The sequence below is a fragment of the Haliotis asinina genome, chromosome 2 (assembly GCF_037392515.1).
Source record: "Haliotis asinina isolate JCU_RB_2024 chromosome 2, JCU_Hal_asi_v2, whole genome shotgun sequence".
NCBI lineage: Eukaryota > Metazoa > Mollusca > Gastropoda > Lepetellida > Haliotidae > Haliotis > Haliotis asinina.
This window is the reverse complement of record NC_090281.1, coordinates 76,321,992-76,347,399: the sequence shown is the minus strand read 5'-3', so window position 1 is coordinate 76,347,399 and position 25,408 is coordinate 76,321,992. Positions and strand designations below refer to the sequence as shown.

The 25,408-nt window shown below is 38.5% G+C and overlaps 1 protein-coding gene across 2 annotated transcripts in view; it reads left to right on the top strand.

The window, feature by feature from the left end:
• Positions 1-25,116, top strand: part of LOC137274347 (transcription initiation factor TFIID subunit 1-like) — a 61,128-nt gene extending 36,012 nt beyond the window's left edge. Inside the window, exons 29-44 of one of the 2 annotated variants that reach the window (XM_067807496.1) lie at positions 918-1,014; positions 2,002-2,207; positions 3,241-3,349; positions 3,466-3,564; positions 4,027-4,119; positions 5,073-5,157; positions 5,817-5,884; positions 6,501-6,620; positions 8,557-8,649; positions 14,273-14,425; positions 15,469-15,592; positions 16,014-16,120; positions 18,743-18,844; positions 20,368-20,464; positions 20,988-21,109; positions 21,371-25,116. In XM_067807496.1, the coding sequence (XP_067663597.1) occupies positions 918-1,014; positions 2,002-2,207; positions 3,241-3,349; positions 3,466-3,564; positions 4,027-4,119; positions 5,073-5,157; positions 5,817-5,884; positions 6,501-6,620; positions 8,557-8,649; positions 14,273-14,425; positions 15,469-15,592; positions 16,014-16,120; positions 18,743-18,844; positions 20,368-20,464; positions 20,988-21,109; positions 21,371-21,601 (1,906 nt within the window). In that variant the 3' untranslated portion in view covers positions 21,602-25,116. The remainder of the gene's footprint in view (positions 1-917; positions 1,015-2,001; positions 2,208-3,240; positions 3,350-3,465; positions 3,565-4,026; positions 4,120-5,072; positions 5,158-5,816; positions 5,885-6,500; positions 6,621-8,556; positions 8,650-14,272; positions 14,426-15,468; positions 15,593-16,013; positions 16,121-18,742; positions 18,845-20,367; positions 20,465-20,987; positions 21,110-21,370) is intronic. The other variant, XM_067807497.1, reaches the window with a different exon arrangement.
• The last annotated feature ends 292 nt before the right edge of the window (positions 25,117-25,408 follow it).

Here is a 25,408-nt window from a genome sequence, read left to right as displayed (position 1 = left end):
GGGTCCCTTATTTTCGGGTTTTAAGTAGAAAATTTTGAGGCAAGATTATCTGTGACAAGATTATCTATCGTCACACAACTCCACTGAGTATGGCACTTCACAGGAAATAGTGAAGAAAACCATTTGACAAAGAGCACAAGGTTATTAATCTTCATTCATCAAAACATTTTGTGAAGTAAAGTCCAGAAATTTTCAGTTGATGTCACTTCTTGGTATTGTAACTTGTGACAACAGTATTAAGGGTTCATGTGATATTTGATGTGTGCAAACACCATGTATGCAGCTATTGTGGCTTCCTATTACTAATTGAGTATAATTTTCCCCATTGGTGACTTGCCCAAGTTCCTATTAATTTCGACCCGTGAAGGTCATGGTTACACTAGGCCTTCAGCAACCCATGCTTGCCACAACGGGCTAGTCAAAAGAAGTGGCTAACAGGATTGGATGGTCAGACTCACTGACTTGGTTGACTCATGTCATCGCTTCCCATATGTGTAGGTTGATGCTCATGCTGTTGATCACTGGATTGTCTGGTCCAGACACGCATATTTACAGACTGCTGCTTATAGCTGGAATATTGCTGAGTTCGGCGTAAAACTAAACTCACTCACTCACTCTTATTAATTTGCACCATAATAAGATGCCTGTTCAATTGAACTCATAGCCCAAATCACTTAGTGAGTAGAGTGTTAGCACAACAGCAAAATTGTAGAGCAAAATAAGGCAACTTACCCTTTACTTATGATAGATATGAAGTGAGCAGCATAAGACTTCTTTCTGGTATTCTCTATCAGATTTTAATCTGTTGAGTAAGAGCAAGTACTTCATTTACACTACTAATCTTGTTATCACATGGCAAGTTGTGAGGAGTTGTGTTTTTGCTGTTTGTTTGAGAAAGCGCTCTTTGATTCGCACAGAATCCAAGAGCAACTGCGTCGTATTAAGCGTAATCAGGAGAAACCTCCACCACCTCCTCCGAAGAAGAAGAAAAAGAAGGAGATGCCCTTGTTGAAGGTAAAGGCAAGATTGTCGTTCTCACGCGCCGCGGTTATCTGTATCACCCTGTCTCAGTACACTGGTGTCACAGGTAATAGAATTGCTTCTCCTCACGTTTGTTGGTAGGTTAAGGATGTGTCTTTACACGATGTTCAGAGTTGTACTTTCTTCAAGACAGGTACTAGTACTGATAACCTTTTTCGCTGTCAACTGTCTACCAAAAGTGTATTGGAGGAATATGTTTCAGTGTTCACACAGCTAAGATTTTATAACAGTCAAAAACAGGAAAATTTGCAATAAAATATGTTATTGAATCACTTACACTTTTATGATATGCAGTGACTTTCTATTTATTGTTACAATGTGAGGTCATAGTGTACAAATCATAGCCAGTCTGCTCATGTTCTCAGTTGCCCCAAAAATGTGTGCAACTTTTTAACTTATTATAAAATGCAACATACACTTGATGTAAAATTTAGTGGTTATTAATTTTGGATGATTCTTTTTCACTAGTAGCAGATTTATAGCAATATGCTTCAAAATATTTATTAATGATAATAATTAGAGTATTTATATAGCGCTGACTTCCACCACACAAGGGCAATGCTCTAGGCGCTGACAAGTTTTATCCATGATGTTTTTATTCGTTGTGTATTTTTTTGAAACGGTACTTTGAAATCCAATTGGTTGCATGTACTGTGCAATGAGCAGTGTGTGGCTTTAGATATGGTGTCAATAAAATCACCATGTAAGACAGCGCACCAACAAATATCCTCAAAGCACTTGCCTAAGTTACATATATGCATTTCTTGAGAAATCTGTGTACATGTACCTGAAAGTTACAAGTGGTAACATTTCACCTTGTGGTTTCGTAAGTGAATATTTTCAGTGTTACAGTTATGTGAAGGACTGAGTAAGTTACAGGTGCTCTCATACTCATGCTCTCATTCAGCAAGTTATGTATACTTGACTGCCTTGTGTTAGACCTTTGCCTATCCACTACAGATGAAGTGTGGCGCCTGCGGTCAGATCGGACACATGCGAACCAACAAGGAATGTCCCATGTACAACAAGGGAGGTAACTCTGCACCTGTCCAGGTGGCTATGACCGAGGAACAGGAGGAAGAAGAGGAGAAGAACATTCCTTTGGACAGCAACCTGATCAATCTGGAAGGAACCAAGCTAAAGCTGTCAAAGACTATCCTTGCTCAGTGAGTATATAGGCGATCTGATGCAGCGAAGATCAGTCAGCTTTTCGTCTCATGTCCAGTTTAGGTCAGTGTAGACCTTGATTCCATGTAAGAATGGGTCCCAACATATCACTCTTGACAAGAGCTAGCTTAAATAAAGACCTGTTGCACTGCTTACATGTCTGATTTGCTAATGACTATCTGGCCCAGTTTTGAACATAAGAACCTGTGAAGGTCCCGGGGTAGAATAGGCCTTCAGCAACGACTATGCTTGCCGTAAGAGCTGACTAACGGGACCAGGTGGTCAGACTCACTGACTTGGTTGACACATTTCATGGGTTCCCAATTGCGCAGATCGATGCTCATGTTGTTGATCACTGGTTTGTCTGGTCCAGACTCGATTATTTACAGACTGCCGCCATATAGCTGGAATATTGCTGCGTGCAGTGTAAAACTAAACTCACTCACTCACACAAAATTTAGAAATCCATCAAGATGATAGTTAAGTAACACAGGCTTCTTTTCAAGAACTGACTATTGGAATAAGCTGGCCATGCTCACCGGTTTATTATTGTGATCGTATCCCAGTATTGTAGAGCACGTTCATGGCTTTCATTGGAATATCTAACCCACACTCCAGTACTGTTGTCACATAGATGGACTACTGTTGCATGCAGCATTACGCAACAAAGAAACAAGAACTGAAAGTCAAATATTTAAAGGGTCACAGAAACCCAGTCAGGCACACTTCACTTTTGTTATCAATGTTGTACACTTATGGTGCTCCTGAAACCAGTGCCTTTAGCTTTGAATCTGGGCAGTGGGGTATGTTTGTGGTTAGGCTAGTCCACTCATCACTCAATTTTTTATGGTTATAGTTGTCATGCAACCATAGATGAATTGTTGCAGTTTAAAAATCAGATATTCTTTTATGTATGTTTAGTGGTGCTTTTGTTTGTGAAATCTGTCTCTGCAATATTAATCACATTGATGCAAAAGTGTTCATTGGAACCTGTTCAAATCAGTGCTGCATGTGTAACATTCTGTTTTATAGTGCGGAGAGCATCAAGAGGAAGTCTTTGTTGCTGAAGTTCCCTAAACAAGCCGTGGAGACAAAGAAGAAGCGTCGTATAGGGACTGTGGTTCACTGTGACTACTTGAAGGTACTAACCAACACTTGCCCCATAGTAAATGTACATTATGTACTCAGTTCCCATGGAAATGCTATGAATTACGCATAATTACCATGCACACATATCTGCTTTTGTCACTATTTCAGAAGCCCAAGCAGTCTTCTAACCGGCGCCGCACTGATCCGTTGGTTACTCTGGCAACCTTGTTTGAGAGCATCCTGAATGAAATGAGGACTCTGCCCAATGTGAGTGCAGTTTGTGCAGGAAGTTGTTGTTCATTGATATGTGTAGTGTTGTGCCATTACTTTGTGATGTTTTCTGTTTGGCCACAGTGCACTGATTGATGTATTTGGACATGTGTTACGACATTACTTAGTGAAGAAAATTTCATCCAAACATAAAAGTATAATTGAATGGTATTTTTCATTTATTTCTTTTAAACAAACTTATCAAAGCGTTTGTGGACATTACATGTTAAGTGTGTGAATCACATGATGTTTTGTAATAATTAGCGTAGGCAAGTCTATGATGTAATATAGTTATTTTATGAAAACCTCACTGCGATTTACCTCATCTGTTGTACATGGGGATGAAAAATGGCCACATTTATTAGTGAGATTAACAGAATAAAAATTTCCTGCCTAGTATACTTCTGCCTTAAACTTAGTTTTATATGTAAAATTATTTTCATTTTCATTTTGTCACAGACCCAGCCTTTCCTGTTCCCTGTCAACCCCAAGGAGGTACCTGACTATCATAAGATTGTCAAGAGACCAATGGATCTTCAAACAATACGAGAAGTAAGTGAAGCACCATCATCCGTAGTGGAGAATGAGTGAGATGTTGAAGTGGTTTCAGCAATAGAGTGAGCTCTCTACTCCTCATCCTCGATATCTCCAGGGTATACGTTCCGATAAGTCTCCACTATACCCTGGACGCATCTACGGCTCTGCCCGATAAATTTATTGCCTCCCTTTGTTGGCTTCGCCTTCTCACAGAAGCCAATCAGCTAGACCGCCGTTATAACAGAACTTGCCAATGTCAACAAAGGTAGCGGTCGCAACTGCGAAGGTTTGCCCACAGTGCGTCCCAGATTTTAGGGAAATCATACAAACAAATTGACAGGTCCGAAACTTTAAAACAACATATGCAAGAACGCCTTCTACCTCTTCCAGAGAACCCCTGCATGGTTTCTGTTGCCAAGTATAATCGGTTAAATAATTCAAAAAACGAAAGTGAGTTGTGATTGGTTCGCTCAACTTCCCAGCGTAGACACCTGACTGGATGAAAAGACAGTCAAGGGAGGTAATAAATTTATCTGGCAGAGCTGTAGATGCGTCCAGGGTATAGTGGAGACTTATCGGAACGTATACCCTGGAGATATCGAGGATGTCTACTACTCTGAAGTATTTATTACATTTTTACGCAACATTGATGCATGTGTGTATGTGCCTATTGCTGTCTGTGCCTCTGCCTTTGTGACTCAGTGTCTTGCAGTTTGTGCTGGTCCAGACCAATGCCAGGTTAATAATGCCAACCCACTGAGATACTACAAAGATTAGGTATAGATGAATTCAATGTTTTCTCTTCTGTTTTGGCACTTTGAGTTGGGATAATTGGCGATGGAGGCAAAAAGGATTATGGCTATGCTCCAGGTCGTGGATAATTCTTGAGATACTTTTCTGATAAATGCATAATATTTAGCCCAATGTTTGTCTGCCTGTGAAATATTCATTGTTGTTTGTCGTTACAGAATATACGCAATAAGAAGTATCATTCACGAGAGGAGTTCTTGGTGGACATCATCCAGATCGTGGACAACAGCAAGATGTATAACGGTGAGATGTTTCTAGTGCACAAACGTCATAGTTCCAAATACCATTCTACTGCATTGTTCGCAGTATTTTGTTGACTCCAAATCAGCTGGGAGGTAGGGGTGTGTGCTGGAATATATCCCCAGTTCTAAATCAGAGTGAACTTGAATGTAGGGGTTGCTGCATCTTTAACCATCAGTATTAAGGATATGAAAACTACTCAAAGACTACTTGACCATAGTATCTAATTTCAGAGCTTGTTGTCAGAGCCCACTATTATACGGGTTATTCTGTTTCAAAGAGATCCTCCTTAGGGTACTTACAAGCATTAAAATGCTCTTTTAATTCTTGCGAAAGTTGTAACCATATTTTGAATAAAAGATATGTACAAAACAAAAAACAATGTTTTTTGTCTTGTGAGACCAAGCTATGTTTGTCTGATTGTATGTCTGTCTGCTGGGAAATCAATCACTGCATTTGTTATTGATTTGATTGCAATAATGCTCACTGATACAAGATTTTGAGGTGTTTTTGATGAGGAAGAAAAGTTCTCCGGTTTTGCATTAGTTTCCATACTAAATCAGTGCATTACAAGCATGATCATTTTAAACATAGTTTACTGTGAACAGTGATCATACCACACATGCCTGATGCCTTTGCCTGATTATCGTGTTCTCCTGTAGGTGCCCGACATCTGCTGACTGAAACTTCACAGAACATGATGAGCCACTGTCTGAAGAGATTTGCTGAGGTATGCACACATGATGAGTTTACTCATCACTTGTCTAGGAGACAAATGAAAATTTACGAGAATTACTAGTTGTCATTCAAAGCATATTCATGCTACATAATAACTGGTCAAACTGAGCTGCGGACTAGTCCAAGACAGGCAAAGATTTCTGTCTGCTGCACATGATACAGAGGCTGTTGATGCTCTGTCTTTTGAAATGCCACAACTAAAACATATATGTAGGTTTATACTAAGCAGCAGATGCAACCTGTTATTGTCTGGTGCGAAAAGGTTATTATTTAAGTTTGGACTGGGTGCAAGTAAGTTTCATTTCCTTAAATCGAGCCCAGCGTAAGATTATGTTATAACATAGGCATCATAATGAGTTTACCTTGTGGAAAGGGGTTCTAGTGGGTGTTCTCACAGTCACTCTATTTTAAGTCTGCACAAACTGCTGTTATTTCTGTGAATGATCAGATGTGCAGAGTTGTGTCCCTTATCACTGCAAGGATCAGCTTATCATGGATTTGTATCTGGAATGTGCCCAGACAATGATTCTAGGTTTGTCAGCACCAATCTTTTGCTCATGGATCTCTGATTGCTTGGAGTGATGCACAGTTGTTGTTGTGTGTTGCAGAAAGAGCAGAAGCTGATGCGACTGGAAAAGGCCATCAACCCTCTTCTTGATGACAATGACCAGGTCGCATTCTCCTACATCCTCATCAATGTTGTTGAGAAGATGAAGTCTGTTGAAAACGTAAGTCCAAAGTGTTTATCTTTCAGACATTTAGCTCGAGAAAACTTGTAGACTCAACAGAGTTTCTTTGGACCAAATCATGCCGCAAATTTCTTTTTTGTATTCACCTTACAAAATAGTAATGGTAAGATATTCTTAATTCTACCCTTGTATAAGGATCCATTGTGCAATGTTAGCTCAAAATTGAATAAGGAAACCTGTCCACAAAGGTATCTAGCCTGTTCTAAGTACCCAGGTAAAATCTGACGTAACACTTTTTGCCACTTTGTAGCCTAATGTATCTGACAGTGTAAAAGGATTTGGAGAGTGACAGGTGCTTTAGCTTAAGTTCCAAACTAGAATAAGTCAATGTCAATATCAATAAGACAAAGGTCATAGTTTAAAAAATGGAGGGAGATTATCAAAACAAGAAAAATGGTTGTATAGCAGTGAACATAAGAGGTTGTATGAGGTTACAAGTATTTGGGTGTGCTTTTTAGAAATGGAGTAACATCATCATTGCACTGCCACAAAGCTACACTTCAGGCCAAAAAGATTTTAATAGGCATTTCATGAACCCTAAAACTGTTTCCAAACATTGGCTTTGACACCTTTTTCAAAACATTTGATCCTAAGATTAGTGCTATTCTCTGGTATGATGTATGCCTATGGGATCAAGAAATCTGTGACACACTAGAGAAGGTATGTATATATGTGTGCAAAAGATATTTAGGTGTAAACTCCAACACCTTAAGTTTTACAGTTTATAGGGAATGTGGGAGATAACCTATGTGTATATTTACTTGCACAAAAGTAATAAATTTTTGGAAAGATTACTTAAAATCCATAGTACCAGATTCCCCCCAAATGTTATGAGATGATGTGCTTTGTGATGACAGAGGTAAAAATAACTGGACCTCTGGTACCTGGAAAGATGCCTCAGTCTTGCAGCTATGATTGCATCTGGAGAGCACCAGAGCATTTTTTGTATGATTTAACTCAAAGGCTAAGAGATAATGTATTTTCAAAAGTGGTACTCTTCACTATGCAGGTACTCTTCACTTTGTCCATTGTATAATGCCAGAAATGAATGCATATAGAAAGATGTCTGTTTGAACCGCCCCGTAATGGTCCGGGTTAGAATTACTCTTCAATAACCCATGCTTGTTGTAAGAGGTGACTATTGGGATCGGGGGCTCAGCCTTGCTGACTGGGTGGACACGTGTCATTGGTTCCCAGTCGCATAGATTGATGTTCATGCTGTTGATCCCTGGATTGTCTGGTCTGCTGCCATGTAGCTGGAATATTGCTGAGTGTGATGTTAAACTCAACTCAGTCACTCATTCTATTCAAGTAAACAAATTCTACACTCTCATATCGTTCCCATATCAAACTGTCACAAAATATGTTGTAATGTATATGCACCATGCAATGAATATCAGATCTTCTGCATTACAAATGAGATATTATTTATGTTATATTTATTTCTCTTGCACCCTCTGTTACTGTATGCATAAATGTACTATAGGCCGATAGCTTTTTCAGTATTGTAAATAAGGTATGGTTGGCGGGTTGGTTGGTTGGTTGAATAAGTTATCAGCCACATAATCTTTCTCAGGGTGGGGGTTTGGGGTTAACATCATCTAGTCTACCAGAAGGGCTTTCTTGTTTAGAGAAGGTCTCCAGCAACTGGGTGATCAGGCGTTGTTGTTTGTGTGTCATTATCTTTTTGTTGAAACAGTAACTGGCCATCAGAGAGACCTATCAGTTTTTATATATTCTGATTGTTGCTGGATAGAAAGAGTGTTAATCATTTACTCTTGCACTTCATATGTTCCATTCAAGATGAAAAGAAAATATCCATGGTTGCATTGATGGTTTTGCTGAAACCTGGATTTTGTTTTAGTTAGTTTTGTTGTACAAACTACTTTCATATGATATAATATTTTTACCCCAGTCGTGGCCCTTCCACCAGCCTGTCAACAAAAAACTGATCAAAGACTACTACGAGATCATCAAGAAACCCATGGACCTCAAGAGTCTGCTACATGTAAGTTGTTTTGTCAGTATTTGAGGTAGCTTGTACCAAATACAGTGGAAGCTGTCTAATCTGGCACCTGTAGGGACTGAAGAAATCATCCATTTTAGACAATGTGCTTGATTGTAAAGCTGATGATAAATGTACAAGCCATGGAAGGGACATAGATTTCATGCCACTGTTGACATCTTGCTGGATTAGACAGATGCCAGTTTTGACAGCTTTCTCTGTACATGTGAAATCTAGTTTCAAGTCAGTGATTGGCTCTTCCATGGTGATGACAGGTCAGAGTATGACAGACATTCATTGATAGGTTTCTTGTCCATCAGTCAAATTCAAAAGCCTCTGTCAGAACTTTATGCTATTTTAGACTTTACTTTATATTCTTTGGTCTTATTTATTGTGCATTATTATCTCTGTTTTGATAATCCACAGATATTCATTTAAGTCTTTTTTTTGTGGAAGCTCACACAAAATACAACTTGAAAGCAGTACACAAAATGGCATCATATTTGTAACCATTATTATGCATTAATGCATCATTGCAATCTTGAAAGAGTACAGAACAGAAATCAGTCTGAAGAAACTTGAGGAAGATTAGAATGTGTAAGAAAATACATCTGTGCTTGTCATACACCATGTATTTTCTCATACTATAATTGATGTCTTGGCTGGCACTCAAGTAGTAATGTCTTTGTTTGAAAGCATTTTCGAATAATATTTGCCTGGTGGTATGTAATATCCACTTTTCACTTCAAGACAGGGTGAACAACAGCTGTCATAATTACTGTCAGGATATGAAATGAGACAGAAATTTTGTATTCAGTGTATTACGTGGGTGTGAGCAAGATTGCTGAAGAGAGAAGTTACTTTTTGATTATCATGTTCTGTTTTGAGACTGATATTGTCAGAGGTTATTACACTTGCTGGCTTCTGCAAATATCATATATGATAATGGAAAATATTTTAATGTATTTTGTAACAGTAATTTATCAAGTTGCATGCAGCTATTCACATATTTGACCAGAGCAGTTAAGCTAGTTGGACATTTATGATTGTCACTGAAAGTGAGTGAGTAAGTTCAGTTTTATGCCACGCTCAGCGCTCTGTAAATAATCGAGTTTGGACCAGACATCTAGTGATCAACAGCAACAACAGATCAACAGTCACCCTTTATGGCATGGGTTGCTGAAGGCCTATGCTACCTCCGACCTTCACGGGTATGTCACTTAAAGGATTGTGTTGGCTAGAACTTCAGAACTCTAGAACTGCTTGTTTCATAAACCTCTAATTTGAGATTGGTTTCCAAAAGAAGGCTGACTGGGTATTATTCATAGTGTGATGGTGTGGATTGTTGTTCATGCTATCAACCATTGGTTCAGCTGTTCCATGGTCAGTCATATACTGGGAGAGTTGGTGACAGTTATATGAGAAACCAATGCCAGAAACCTTTGATCACAGAGTTTAATCCCAAATCCCAAACTGGTCTTCTTGTTTGTATTGCCAATCAGTTATTTGATTGACCCTTCGAAGATCCAGGTTAGAATTGGTCCTTGGTCATCATCAGCCCATGTTGGTTGTTAGAGGTCACTAACAGGATTGGGTGGACAACTCACTGACCTTGTTGACACATGGCATCATGTCTCAGTTGCGCAGACGGATGCTTGTGCTATTGATCATTAGATTGCACGTCAAGTCTGGATTTTTTACAGACTGCTGCAATATGCTGGAATATTGATGAGTGTGTTAAACAACAAACAAACAATCAGTTATCTCGTCCATTTCAATTACTCTTCCACACTGCCATCTGATAGCATGAATATTGCACAATGCAGCTTTTATTAAAAAAAGACACACTCGGATTAAATGGTCAGACTCGAATGATGGTATGTCATTTTGACCTGACTGTGTGGATCTTTGTTCATTTTATTGATTATTTGTCTGGTCCAGGCTCGATTAATGACAGGATGCTGTCATATAGCTGGGATAGTACCAAGTGAAACATCAACAAAAAAATACAGACATGCAGAAAACAGTGATGCAGTGTATAAACTGGCTGACCACAGTTTTGTTTTTTGTTTTTGGCCCATCTAAAATTTAACTATATTGTACATTTAACGCAAACTGTACAGCAATCATCTGAAATATATACATGTTGTTCTTTTGTGCTGTCATTTTATTTATGATGCTGAGAAATACCATCTGCCACAAAACAGTGATCATGACTGATCTAATAAGGAAAAGAAAATTAAGTTTTTAGAACTTGTAGGTAAAATGACAGCAATTTGGTAAGCTACACATTGTTTTTGGTAGTTTTTGTCAGTTAAGGAAATGTCACCGAAATGTTTGTGAACTTTTTATCATAAAAAGTGTGAATTCCAGTGTAGGGTGTTTGGCGGTGACCTCATACATGTGCAGATGGCGAGTGATAATTGGTGTAAAAGGTGTAAAATTGTTGACAAACCCTCTCTGCTGAGGGTATTCACCTTTTCATTATGTCCTGTTTTCTTCTGTCTGAACACAAAGCTTTGGCTAGATTAGATTCTGACTTTGACTGAGCTACAAAACTAGAGGACACAGGCAAACATACTTACACTCAACTTTTTCAGAAGTTTCAAGAGACTGGCTCTTTTGCAAGTTTTATGTGCATGTTCTTTTTACTTCTTTCATGAGTTTTATGAGTGGGTGTTTTCTTTCATGAGTTCATGAGATGTGTCACTTCTTTCATGAGTTGAAGAGAAGTATCGCTTCTTTCATGAGATTTATGAGTGGGTGTTTTCTTTCATGAGTTCATGAGATGTGTCACTTCTTTCATGAGTTGAAGAGAAGTATCGCTTCTTTCATGAGATTTATGAGAAACAATTTTTATTTTATGGCACCGATTTGGTATGTATGGTATGAGTCAACAGACTGGACAAAAAGTGAACCCATGAATCATGCTTTCTCAGATGAATTGAGGTTCTTTCGAAAACACTGACTCAAAAGTTAGATAAGCAGAATTGTTTGGGATTTAGTGGAAAGATGTTTACAGGTACTCAATACGTTTTACTTTTTTTGTGTCAGAGTACTTGATAAATCAGCTGAAAGGAGGTTGAATCCAGAAATATCCCAGCCTGCACTTAGTGACGGTAGTGGGTGTTTACGAAAAGGGTGTCCCCATTGTTTCAGCAAAGAAAGGATTAGAAAACAAAGAAAAGCAAGATTCATGAACGTCAACTTCTTTATTGTGAATAACACATCATTCCGGAGCGTATGCTTGCTCATTCATCGGGTGAATGGTTGGCAGTATCAAGGGGGTATATATACATATATGTGGCATTACAAAGACAACAACATGGAGGAATGAAAATATAATACAAACATTGAGGCCAGTAATGCACTAAAACTTGCAGAACAAGAGGCTAGTTAAACAAACAAGAGGCTAGTGAGCTGTTAAGGTGGTGATAGGCATGGGTGAAGGACATATGATTAGCAGTGTGTGTTTATACAAGTAAGTCCCATGCCATGTAGCTTGAATAACTAAGCTGAACTCACTCACTAACCTAAGCACAGTAAGTGGATTCCTTGATCATGGTTAGTGACTAGCTGTTGTCTCTGTATGTCTGTAGCCTTATGAGGCTTCCTATGGTGACAGTTGGTGTTGTTGATGAACAAGACCTGGGTGGCTTTCTTATTCCACTTCTAAATGTCCTTCAAAGATTTGAAACAAAGGATTGTCTGAAACTTGTAAACATGGCATAGAATATGCATCAGAATGATGTTGTCAGTGAGAAAGCACACTTTTGTGCAGCATTTGTTCGTCAAGAGAATGATGATGTATAACATCTTAGGTAGAAGCGTATTACACACAAGACAGAAATAGGAATGCCAGCTAATTGGACAGAAAGTTCAAATGCTGATGAATTGAATGGGACTGTTTTGAAGGGAGGTAACTCTTTCTGACTTAAGGATCCCAGGTGTTGTGTGCATGTTTAATCTTCAAAACAGCAGATCTGCTATGAAATATTCTCTTCAGGTCTTCATTCGGAGCCTTTAAGTTGATGTGATGGGTTGTGGTGTCTAATCGCATGGATTTGTTAATGAAATTGATGGTTAATGTGTTAACAGCTCATTCATTCACAGGGTGATGCAACAAATCCTATAAATAAATATAGCATGTTTACTGGCAGTAAAAAGAGTATTATCAAAGGAAATAGACCAAAATCCTTTGACCAGACAGCTAATGGTACCAGTGACTGATTCCTTCGCCATAAAGTGAACTTCAAAGCTGACTGTTCAATCTGACAATTATCCTGTGGGATAAAAATGGAAATTTATGTCATTTTTTTTCTCAAATGAATTTCAGTGATCAGTCATGCATACACAGAGGTGACAAAGGGAGAGATGTCGTACACATTTCAAGTAGTCGTGATTAGTTGTAATTCAAGAAAAGGAGATGTGTGTTGTAAAGAATTGGTCCTGTTCACATTCAGTGGCTTATGAGGTTGCTTCTGTCTGATGTAACTTTGATGTTTGGAGATTTAGGCTAGATTAATGTTTAGACAGGTAGCTGATCAATACCATGAAGGACAGTATTTTTTTGTGTCTGTCATTTTCTTTGCTCAGCTTGTCTGCCATAAGCCGAAAGAAACTAGATTTTGGTTGTTAGCTCTGGCAAATATATTTTCTAAGCGTACAGAAGCAAAGTGAAAAAAGTATTGTTAATATTACAAATTCTGTACAAATTGTTTACTCTTGTTCCATTATAACCTTTGCTGTGCCTTGTAAATATTTGCTTTATTTCACTCCATGTAGTGCTTTGAGCATGCTTTATGTGTACATATGTTATCATTATCGTTATGTAGGGTAATTTTCTTCTGCAACCATATTGAAATTTTAATAGAAAGAATCAAAGAAAAATGTCATAAGACACATGTTTGGTTCAGCACACTTCAAATCGGACATCTTTTGGTGCACCTGAGTGAAAAAGGCAAGTGAGGTGATGTCATATTTGCTGTCTGTCTGGTTGTCTGTCTGTCTGTATTGTATACCCAAGATCTGGGTTAGAATTGGTCCACAGCAACCCATGTTTGTTTTAAAAGGCAACTAATGAGATCGATTGGTCAGGCTCACTGACTTTGTTTACACATGTCATTGTGTCCCACTTGCACAGATCAATGCTCATGCTGTTGATCACTGACTTTTCTTATTTACAGACTGATGCCATATAGGTGGAATATGTTCAGTCAGTCATCTTTTCCTAACTTAGCAGCTAGATGTTCATGACATCAATCACTGGAACGTCTGTCCTTAGACAACAAATACAGCAACCAATCAGTTATCTGAACACTTATTGATTTTAGTAGGGGTATGCCTGAAGTTTTGAGGGGATTTGAAAAGTTTCAGTTTGGATGAAATCACTCATTTATGTAATGTTTCACGTCTCTCATGGATAGAAATGTACTTCAGTTCTGTGGGCCCTTATGATAATTATCTTGAAGACATTGCACTGCAGGCAATAAGTCATCTTACCATTATTTTCACTTTGTGACAGGATTTTGACTTTGTTTTTCAGGAAAATCTTCATTTTGCTTTAAAAAGGGTAAGAAATAGGAATTGAGTGGAAAAATAATGTCTATTGTTTACTTATGCCCAGAATGCCCAGACCCACAAGTATCACACCCGAGAAGCTTTCATGGAGGACGTAGAGTTGATCTACACCAACAGCATGGCATACAATGGTGCCGACAGCCCATTCACTGCCACTGCCAGGAAACTGATGACCATTTGTAAAGAGGCTCTGGATGAGGTGAGTTGTGTATTTGAGGAGGGATGGGAGATTTTGGCAATGAATGTCGTGGCATGTGTGGAATGATTGGGATGTTGGTAGTGAAATTTGAGGTGGGATGGGAGATGTTGGCAATGAATGGGATGGCATGTGTGGAATGGTGGGGATGTTGGTAGTGAAATTTGAGGAGGGATGGGAGATGCTGGCAATGAATGGGGTGGAATGGTGGGGATGTTGGTAGTGAAATTTGAGGAGGGATGGGAGATGTTGGCAATGAATGGTGTGGCATGTGTGGAGGAAAGGGGATATTGGTAGCGAATAGGGAAGAGGGAGTGAGAGATGTTGGTAATGAATGGGGTGGAGATAATGGTAGTGAATAGGGAGGAGGGTGCTTGAAATGTTGATAGTGAATAGAGAGGACAAGATTGGGAAATGCTGGTAGTGAATGGGATGGGATGTGTGGAATGTTAGGGTTGTGACTGCCAGTGGGGGTAGGAGATGTTGCAGCATTTGTGGTATGATTTGTTCGAGTGCGTGCAGAAATATAATTATAAATATCTAGTCCAAATGTTTTGCGCATGAAATTTTCATTACAATCCTGATCATTTCAAAATTATTGTTTTTCTATGTGTTGCTGTTTTAACATACTTTTCAAAACTAAGTAGATCAAAACCTGTGCGTCCAAAACATGCACACAAAATATTTTTTTTTGCGTGTTTTCGTTATTTTTTTGTGTGAAAAATGCAGGTTTCCACGTTTACATGAACACTGGATGTTGGTAACAAATGGATGGGGATTTGGGTGGCAAGTATGGAGGGAATTGGTATATGAATAGTAATTGGAGATGGTGCAAAAATGAGGTATTTTGAAATCATCGAGACTGGGATGGGGCAAAATAGAGGAACAAATTGATTGTTAGCTAATGTAACCATCCTACTCTGATGATGATAGATTCATGTCTATGCAATTTTCGATTACTATTTGTACTTTCCATGGTGGTGGTGTTTCTTGCATGATCTGTAAGTACTGGCTCAAGTTGATGTGTAATATTTTTCTGTGAAAAGGAGGAGCACCTGCAGCAGCTGGAGAATGATATCGCAGCATCAAAAGAAGCCGCACTGGATGCAGCTGAGACTGACAGCGTGATGACAGGCACGTCTCTCAAGACAGATGAAAACAGTATGCTGGGTAATTTAGAAATGACATTTTCATGAAATATTACAAAAGTGTCATTTCCATCTGTCACACCAGATGAAATTCATCATTTTCTGAGTGATTTACAATCCACAGATATTATGTTGAATATTGAATAGGTCAGTAATGAAATATCATGAGTATTTTGTTTTCTGTGTATATATGCTAGTATGGGGCTATAGCCACAGTTTTTCAAACCTCAGACATGCAGGTAAAATGTTGATGGGGTAGTTATAAAATGTGACTTTGTGGAGTTCATGTCATTGTTGCTCATTCTATTAACCATTTGTTTGTCTATACTACACTTGAGTAATTTATGTTATTACTCATTATTTAGATGTGTAAATGAGTAGTTATGTAGCATAAAAGTAACATATTTTGTTTCCTGTGAGTGATGTTTAGGTTGTTGTTGCAGGTGGAGATGAGAGCTTTGATGACATGTTCTTGGGGGTAGATGACGAAGGCTTGCCTATCGCTAAAGGGGGCAGGTCACTGGATGGTACCCCAAGCAAGAGGAAGAAGGTGGGTCCCTTCTCTGTGGGTAGCTGCTGGAATTTAGAGGGTTTGCTCTTGTGTAGATATTTGGAGAGGAGGTTGGCTGCTGGAGGTTTCATGGTGGGTCTCTTAGAGAGCTTGTGCAATCTTATTGTGATCACAGGTTGCTGAAGGGTAGGGGTTCGTCTTTCATGTTGTATTTGGATCCTTGTGACATGATGACGGGATGGGAGGTTGCTGGAGGTTAAAGGATGGGCAAGTGAAAGCTTAGGGTATCTGATGAGTGGTCACAGGATACTGAAGGGGTTTGCCCTTCAACATGTGTCAGTTCTGTAAATCATGAAATTAATGCAAGCATTTTGTTAATGCGAAAAATGCATCTGTACTCTCCTAGCATTTCAGTCTGACCATGTCTACTTTTGAGAAAATTTTGAGTGATCACATGTTGCTGAAGGTAGCATAACCATGTGCAAGTCTTTGGTCAGCATTAGTCATCACTGGTCCACTGTCACCTTGCACTGGTTCCAGGAAACCAACCTTTGTGATATTAAAATGCATGCTCAAAAAGAATTTCAGGCCCCAAGTCAATGTTTAATATTTTACACATAGATTTTGACATAAAGTCGATCCTCATTGTGTTGTATTATTGAGGTCTTGAAAAAAGATTTAAGTTTTCAGAAATCAGGGATTTTATGCTTATGTTGGACACCCAGATGAGTTTGAAGCCTTGGATTCTTAACAGAAGTCCAATCTAATGGAGTTTAAATGTATTTGTTGTTTTTTTCTTAAATGAATGATGTGTTTTATATCATTTTGAAAGATGTGACTAGTTCATTATCCGAGTAAACTTTAATGTGTTGCTAGTGATACTGATATAGCTCATACCAATGAAATAGATTCTGTGGTATATTTGACATTCTTCTATGAATTTCCATATACTAGAGGCACTATAAGGACCAACGGATGTGGTTCCTGTTGTGAAATTTCAAGTTTATTATTTTGTAGGCCTCCTTTTCAGTTCTCATATTAATTTTGAAGAGCGCTGCATTGCTGGCCAAAGAATACCATGAAGTTGGTAGAGTTGGTTGTTATTCAACTCAAAAGAATTTTAAAATGCACCCATGTTTTTTTTTCATATGGCTGTAGTTTGTCTGGTGTTTATTACATTTTTTAGAGGTATATGGTGATATGTGTTAGAGATGAATATGTTTTGTCAAGATCAGATCCATTGAAAAATACCCATGGTTAACATCACAGATTGTATGTGCAATGAAAAGTGTATGATGTTTTTGCCCTTTGTTTTTTTATGTGTCCTGTACATTAGTAATCTTGGTCTTGTACGGTGAGGGGACATCATCTGATTCTCAGCATGGCTTTCTGTCGCTATTGCATGGCCATTTGTTCTGTGTCTTTGTGTATACTCCAAGCTACACCTTCACCTATCAACTATATCCCACATCAAACATTAATGTCTCATACTGTGGGATCTGATGTTGAACTCAGCACTGTGATCACGTCTCATCTGTATTACTAATGTACACTGAATGCTTCTTTTGTTATCATTGTAGTACTGACTTATGGACCTGGGAGAAAGCTGATGTTAGTCTGTGTACTAATTTGGGTATAAGCTGCTCTTTTTTTTATTTGATTTGACATCATGGGCAGACTATGGAATTGACTGGTTCACTTCTCAAATATCATTTTTAGTCTGGAGAAACTTTTGATGTGGCATTTAGAACTGAACACTACCATGGTGCAGTTGCACAAAGTGATCATTTATCTGTAACAGTCACAAGGCAGGGTTCAAGATGGTTGTGAAGAGTGAGTTCAGTTTCATGCTGCTTTTAGCAACACTGCAGCAGTTCTATGCTGGTGGACACCAGGAATGTGATAGTCATTGTTGGGGGGAGCAGTGGTGTAGTCTAGTGGTTAATGGGTTGGTTCGTCACATCGAAGAGCCAGGTTTGATTCCCAAAATGGTTACAAAGTGTGACCTCCGCCGTGATATTGCTTGGATATTGGCAAGAGTGGCATAAAAGTAAAACTCACACTCTCATCTTTTGTTGAATGGTCTAAGGAACAAAGAAGCTGCATGTAGCATTGTCATCAGGAATCAGGCATCAGCTTGCGAGGTCAGACAGATGTTGAACATCCTATAAGCAGGCATTATGATATTTCTGTAGCATACAGAAATGAGAGCATAATTTGATCCATCATATCCACTTCAGGAAAGGAATTTGGGGTGCATACATGCTTGCAAAAACTTTTCTCAGTCTAATGTAATAAATATTGGATTTTGTTTTTACGGCTTTCTCTTGATTACCTTGCATGGAAAAAGTGGCTAAAAGTAATCAATGATTTTGTTATTTTTTTAAATGGGATCAGTTCTTCCTTGATTGAGGTTTAAATCTTGGAAATGAAATCCTAACTTATTTAATTATGACTAGATGCATATTAACCCTGATTTATGTCAACTCAGTGCAGATGTGTAGAGAACATTCTGATGACAGCAGTGGATGAGAACATCCATGAGCTGATGTACCATGTCAGTTGTCCAGGCAGTCCATGATGTGTTTGTGTGTTGTGTGTTGTGTGTTGTGTGTTGTGTGTGTGTTATGCTGGGCAGTCGGTGTTGTTGTTATGTTGTAGGGGGCTGCGCATGACGACTCTGACTTGGACTTTGTTGACATTGAGGGTGACGATGATAATGCAGTTGATATGAGATATGATCACCCCAGCACTAGTCAGTTGGTAAGTTCTAGATGCTGATGACAGAAGGAAGTTTCCTCACCAGTTCAACAACACACAGAGAACAGGCATTGTTGAGTAGAGTTGCAGATAAACACACCATGATGTAGCTGAAATCAATTTAATATTTTAAACCTGTATCTGTCAATATTGCAAAGTACTGTAGTAAAATATTGCCTTAAATTTCAATTGGATATTAACTGGTATTTTCAGAAACTGCACCCATGAAATATTCAGTTAATAATCACTTGTTTTAGCTGATGGACTTGCCATCAACATACTCTCTTATTAACTGATGGAAGATTTGCACATAATAGGAATTTGTTTTTAAGATACTATACAAAATACCTTACAATTAGACATACCAGAACTAGTCACTGTTTCATTTCCATAGTAATTTAAGGAGCCATATGCCACAGATATTCCTAATTGTCACTGTATGTTTCTCAGTGGAGAAATAGTTCTGTTGTACAGGAAGGGTTGATTGTGAACAGATACATTTTCTCTACATTAGAGATCTGTCTCTTGTTTGTGTAGTACTCCATGTGCTTGTTTCAATTAAAGAACTGAAATGGGAATCAGAATGTCAAAATGGCTACTCAGTTTGAATTACAGAATTGTTTCTGGCCCTTGTCTCCATTATTTTGATGAACTGTTGTCAGTTTGGGTGGTATCCAATCATTGCCATTCTGCTTTTCCAGAGGTTGGGCTTTACCGATTTTTAATTTGTTCACTCATGACTAAATATGGCATACTTATTTAACTTTAATATTCTATGTAGACAGTAAAAAAGAGATGTATAATGTGTTTTGTGTGATATGTTGTAAATTGTCAATGTATTTCTTTTTTGCAGTATTATCATTTTCTTAAGCTATTTCGTTCATACTAAGGTCTGATAAGCTTTGCACATGTCCTCAGTTTTCCAGTTTGTTATGTCTCATTCATGATGAACATCGGTAACCATTCACAACCATACTGTACTCCATTTTGTCCTGTTTTAGTGACACAGTGCTAAAAAGCGTCACCCTCTCACTGTTGAATCTTTGCTTTCACAAAATACACTAAGTTGTTATCTGTGAAAAAAGAAAAAATGTCATTATCAGTTAGGTTGCCCTCTTCTTTCTTGATTAGAACATTTAGCAAAATCAGTGATCAAAAGTTTTGTATTCTATTTTTTTTTTTCTTTGATGGAGAAGTGGGTATTGATTTGTTGTTGATTTCAAAAATATCTGTGAGAAATTTTTACCTCACTTCCGGAATAAACCTTTAGAGCTGGATGGTTCTTAGGTGTTCATGTAATAGAATGGTGATATCAATATGCTGGATAATCAAGGGTGCTTTGCATAACACACACTGTGTACATGCTTTGCTTTACTCGTACAGTTGATCCTAATTTTGAAGGCTGTCCTCGAAGCCTCTCACTGTGAACTTGTCTATGTTCTGCTCTGTATATCCTGTGGGTCTAAGATTTGTGTTCCCAAGGTTACAGCTTCCTAACTGTGCCTTGTCCTTTGTTTCTGTAACAGAGTCAACTGGACAGTTCTAATGCAGAGAATGATGAGGACCTGGCCCGGGAACTGCAAACTGCAGACTTTGATGAGGACCAGGAGGAGGACATTCTGGGTGAGTGGGAACATGCTTGTCTGCCTTGAGAGACTGCTGAAAACATTAATGCTTACAGCTTACTCACTTGAGGTGACTTTGTCTGGTTCAGGTAATTTACAGACTGCCATTCCTGATTGCAGTGTTAAACAACAACCAAGCAAACAAACAAAACTTAAGCTTACCCAGGAACTTGTCAAAACCCGCAGACAACAACTTCAGGAAGGTCAGGATGGCCTTAGTTTTCTTCAAGTGGCTACGGGACAGCCCTGAAGTACTTGATCTGTGAACAAGATACATGTCCAGGCCAGAATAGGTTCCCTTTAGTCATGTTTCTCAGAGATGAATATAATGGGCTTTTTCTCCTAGATATGAAGGCATGTCAGTTTTGGCTTCATAGAGTGTCCTGTTCTCCTCAAGGACCATTCCCTGTGGTACATGGCTGTCATTATTTGTGAATTTGTTTTAGACACCCTGGACATGCTAGTGTATTCAGGAAGGTCATGATAATGAGTGTAGGTGTGATTCCCATGTTCTTCTGCAGGCAAGCTAAGTGAGAGTGATGGTGATGATGAGCCAGGGGAGAACTCCATGGAGGTGTCACAGTACTTTGCCCAGAGTGAGGAGGCCCAGGACTATGATGCCATGCAGCCAGGCTACTACCAGGTCTGTAGACGCACAAAACTTTCATTTCCAATAGATGTTAATCTGTTATCCACTAACTTTGTGTCCTTAGCCAGTCATGTAGTCAATCAGGTTTCCTGTCTAATCAGTCCAGTAATCAATTCTGTCTACATCAACTCTTACCATGTAACATGAACACTGAATTTCTTTGAACACTGAATTTCCTGATTCTGGAGACAGAATTTACTTTAATTGTAAAGAGCTTTGATGTATTCTTTTCAATGTTGCTTCTTCTTTTCTCAGGCAGGGAACAGCACAATGGAGGGCCAGCCAATGGATATGGGTTATGATGATGAGAACAGTTTTGACCCGACCGAGTTCTTCATGAGTAGTTCCCTGGCTCAGGCCCAAGTGCAGCAGGGGATGCCCACGGACATCAACCGCGACCTTCAAGTGTCAGAGTCTGATGATGATGAAGCTCCACATATACCTACTGGCAACCAAGATGAAGGATTTGATCTAGATTTCTTCTGAAGGCAAAATCTGTTTAATAAGGACACAAAATGACTTACCTTCACAAGACACAGAAACTGTTCCTTTCTGAAGATATGTGTTTTGTTGTCATGAAGATTCTGGTTGCAGTTTCTTCACAAATGTAATTGTGGATTCTTATCTCAATGTGCAAAGAGGGTTATCTTTGTAAGATGATTTCTTATGAAATCACAACTCAAGAATACCTCATTGCCATAATAAGTGGTTAATGTATTGAAGAACCAAGGTGGATTGGCTTAAAAAAATGCAGAGTTGGTGTTCTTGGAGATATAAATGATATTGTCACAAGGTTACAACTGATGCACAAAGTAAGTTGTACTTAACTTGCTAGTAGAAATGGCTGTAGATTCTGCTTAAAGTGCTTAAAGGGTTTCAGTCATGCCAGGAAGTATGGCATGGAATGATGTTGTTTGTGTCACCTCATGGTTTGTTGTAAATTGTGAGTGATTTAATCCAATATTGTATGACCAATGGTGTATGACTGATTGTGTATAACTGGCTGATAGACAAATGGTGTGTGACTGTATGACAGACTGTATGATTGAATATGGATTGTACATCTGATTCTTTATGACAGGCTGTATGACTGAGTATAGATTGTATGATGAATTCTGTATGACTGGCTGTATGACTAATGCTGTATGACAAGCTGTATAACTGAGTATGAATTGCGTGACTGATTTTGTATGACAGACTGTTAGGGTGATTATTGATAGTATGATTCTGTATGACTGTATGACAGGCTGTACGGATGAGTGTGAGTAATGGTTAATCTATTTCTAATGGTGCAGTTTAAGGATGCTAACAAGACTCCTGAAGCTTGGGTCTCCTGCTGGTCGGTGAGAACTCTCATTGTACATATTCAACAGATTTCTTGCATCGTATGTTGTTTGGTATTGCATAGCTTTTGTAACATGTTAGTAGATCAGCTCTCATTTTTCATTGTTCACCAGATGAGCTCTCTAGATGTACATACAAGCTGTTTGACTGTACATGGTTTAACAGATCAGCTCTCACACAGTGCTCACACTAGACATAGTTAATCACAGAGTTGTCACTCTGTATATAAATTGCTGATATTTTGCACTATTAAAAGGAAACTTCAAAACGTGAACATCAGCAGATTTGTCATTCATTGCACAATTTATTCCTTCTCATTTTTTTAGCTCTACATTGGTATTCCATTATGTGACTGTTTAAGAGTGTAACTGGTTTTGTCCAAAGATAACCTTTGTGGTATTCAGTTAAAATGCCTGTATTACAAAATTGTTTTCTTCATTCTTTGGTTATCGGCATGAAAACACCAGTTCATGTGGGACATTGAAGGATTTTCATCCATGACTTTATGTCCATTAGAAGAGGGGATGGTGGGGTAGCCTAATGGTTAAGTTGATCGCACTGGCTGAGGACCCGAGTTTGATTCCAAACATGGGTTCAGTGTGTGATGCCCATTCTGTTGTCCCTTGCCTTGATATTGATGGGATATACTAAAAGTTGGGTAAAACCATACCTTTGGAAGTGAAAGGATGGCCAAGTTATCTAAAGTATAAAATGTGGAGTTGTGTCCCTTACATCTGCCAGGATGTGCCGACAAAGGTTAGAAAACCAGATTTTGTTTGTCACCATTATATCTGTGATCAGGGATATTACCAGAGTTATAAACAAATTTGACCTGTATGTCCATGGATTTGCAATTTCACTGAAATTCTATTTATGTCAGTGTAAAAACATAGTTTCACTGATTTTCCATTCATCTTCCTGCAGTAGAAAACTGCATGTGCGCCTAATTTTTCTTGTTCCCACTCTGTTGCTCTCCCAACTCAAAAATTGATTAAAACTGCCAAAATATCAAATTGAATTGCAGAACCTATTACTTTTTCGAACAGTTGATTCCTCAACTGCAATCATGTTTTAAAATGTGGATAGAGGATATTGGTGTTTGTGTCTGTGCCTGCATAAAGAATGGGTTATTGAATCAAATGCAAAGAGGTCATTTCATTGAAAGGTGTTGCAAATTAGCAAGCTGCAAATGTGAATTAATGTCGAGACAAGTCAGCCTAAGTAAACTTATCCTCAGTACTTTCCGTTAACCTCCACTAATGAGTCTAACAAAACCGTATGGGAGGTCACGTAACCTTTGAGACTGACCAATCAGAACACAGCTTACCAAATAGCGAAAGTAGACATTCACACATACCTTTTGAACTTTTTATCTAAAAGGTTCGTACCCGAACGATTCTGAATGCTATATAGCGTACGCTCGTTCCAGGTGATGCACACGTCGTACGAACAACCATGACAACGGTGAGTAAACAGTCCAGAAAATGGTGTTTTTGGCAATATTCAAGGATGTTATCTTGCGGAAATATTAGCTAATGGTAACCATGTCAACCATTTGTTTGTGTTGGTGACCTGAATATTTTGAAAGTCCCTCCGATCCCTAAATAGTAGCCGTTGTCTGATTGGTTAAATCTATTTAACCGTCTCGCGTTTGATTGGACGGTCATTGGTCGCTCAAAGGTTACCTGACGCGGCCCTCTACTAGGTTTTGTTAGACTCCGTGGTGAAGTGTAAAGAAATACACTGAGAATAAGTTTACTTAGACTGGGGACAAGTCTTCTTTGCTGATGAAATTTTGATGTTCGAAAATTTCAAACCAAATAGCTGGAATATTGCTGAATGCATTGCAAAGCAAAACTGACCCACCCCCTCACTCAATCACTCGATGCCATTTCATATTGACTTACGACTCCCTGAATGCCCTGTCAATCTGATATTTTAGGGGGTTCCTGTCACATAGAGACTTATCTGTCAGCTGCTCTGTTTGCTATGATCTCTTTAGTGGAACATGCTTCTCATATACAAGATTCTTCAAATGTTCTATCCGTTCATATCAGACATTGGTCTTTGATGTTTGTCAGTGATGGATTGTATTTTGAGATATCGTGTTTGATGTTTTGATCACCCTGACAGTGAAGTTTGTATTATGATCCTTTGTTACATGATATGTTGATTTAATTGTTTAATTCTGTTTCAATCCTCATTATTCCAAATGTCACGTGCTTTTGTGGATCCATTGCCTGTTGCAACACAAGTACACATTTTGTCGGGCTAGGATCATGTTTCATTGTCAGGGCAGGCATGAGAACATATTGTGATATCTTGCATTGCTAAATGGGATTTTTAGACTTGGAGGTAACACAAATACCGCTCTTCGGTATTATGTTGTTTCTACTTCCATGGGTTAATGGTTCAGGAGGTCCATACACCGATTAATAATAAAACTTTTATTTCATAGCTATCAGTTTAGTAATTCAGTGTTGAAATAGCATGAAATCATGATATATTGACCTGCTTCTGCAGCTTGCTACCAGAGGTGGTTTGGGTAAGAGAGTACTCTGAAATTCATGCTTATGGTTTGTCACAATCATATTGTACCGCGTTGTGCAGATGGAATATATATGTCTAAAAGTAATCTAATAAATTATTTATAAGTACATCACAGTCTGTTGTATATATTCACAAAATACCAGTTCAGCGTTTTCTCCTATCATTTCTTTCAGTGTAAACAACTGGCACAATGGTTGAAGCAGCGTTTTATCCTTTCTCTGTGACCATCTGCTGAAAATAACGTTTAATAGACATTTTCAAGACGTTGATGCACGCAAAAGAAGACACACGTTACGGATAAACTTTCCATTACACCATTGGAGCTACTCTTCCATGTACATCCTTCTACCATTGTCAAGCAAAACCTCTTCAAAATCTGCTTTGACAGTGATATTCACA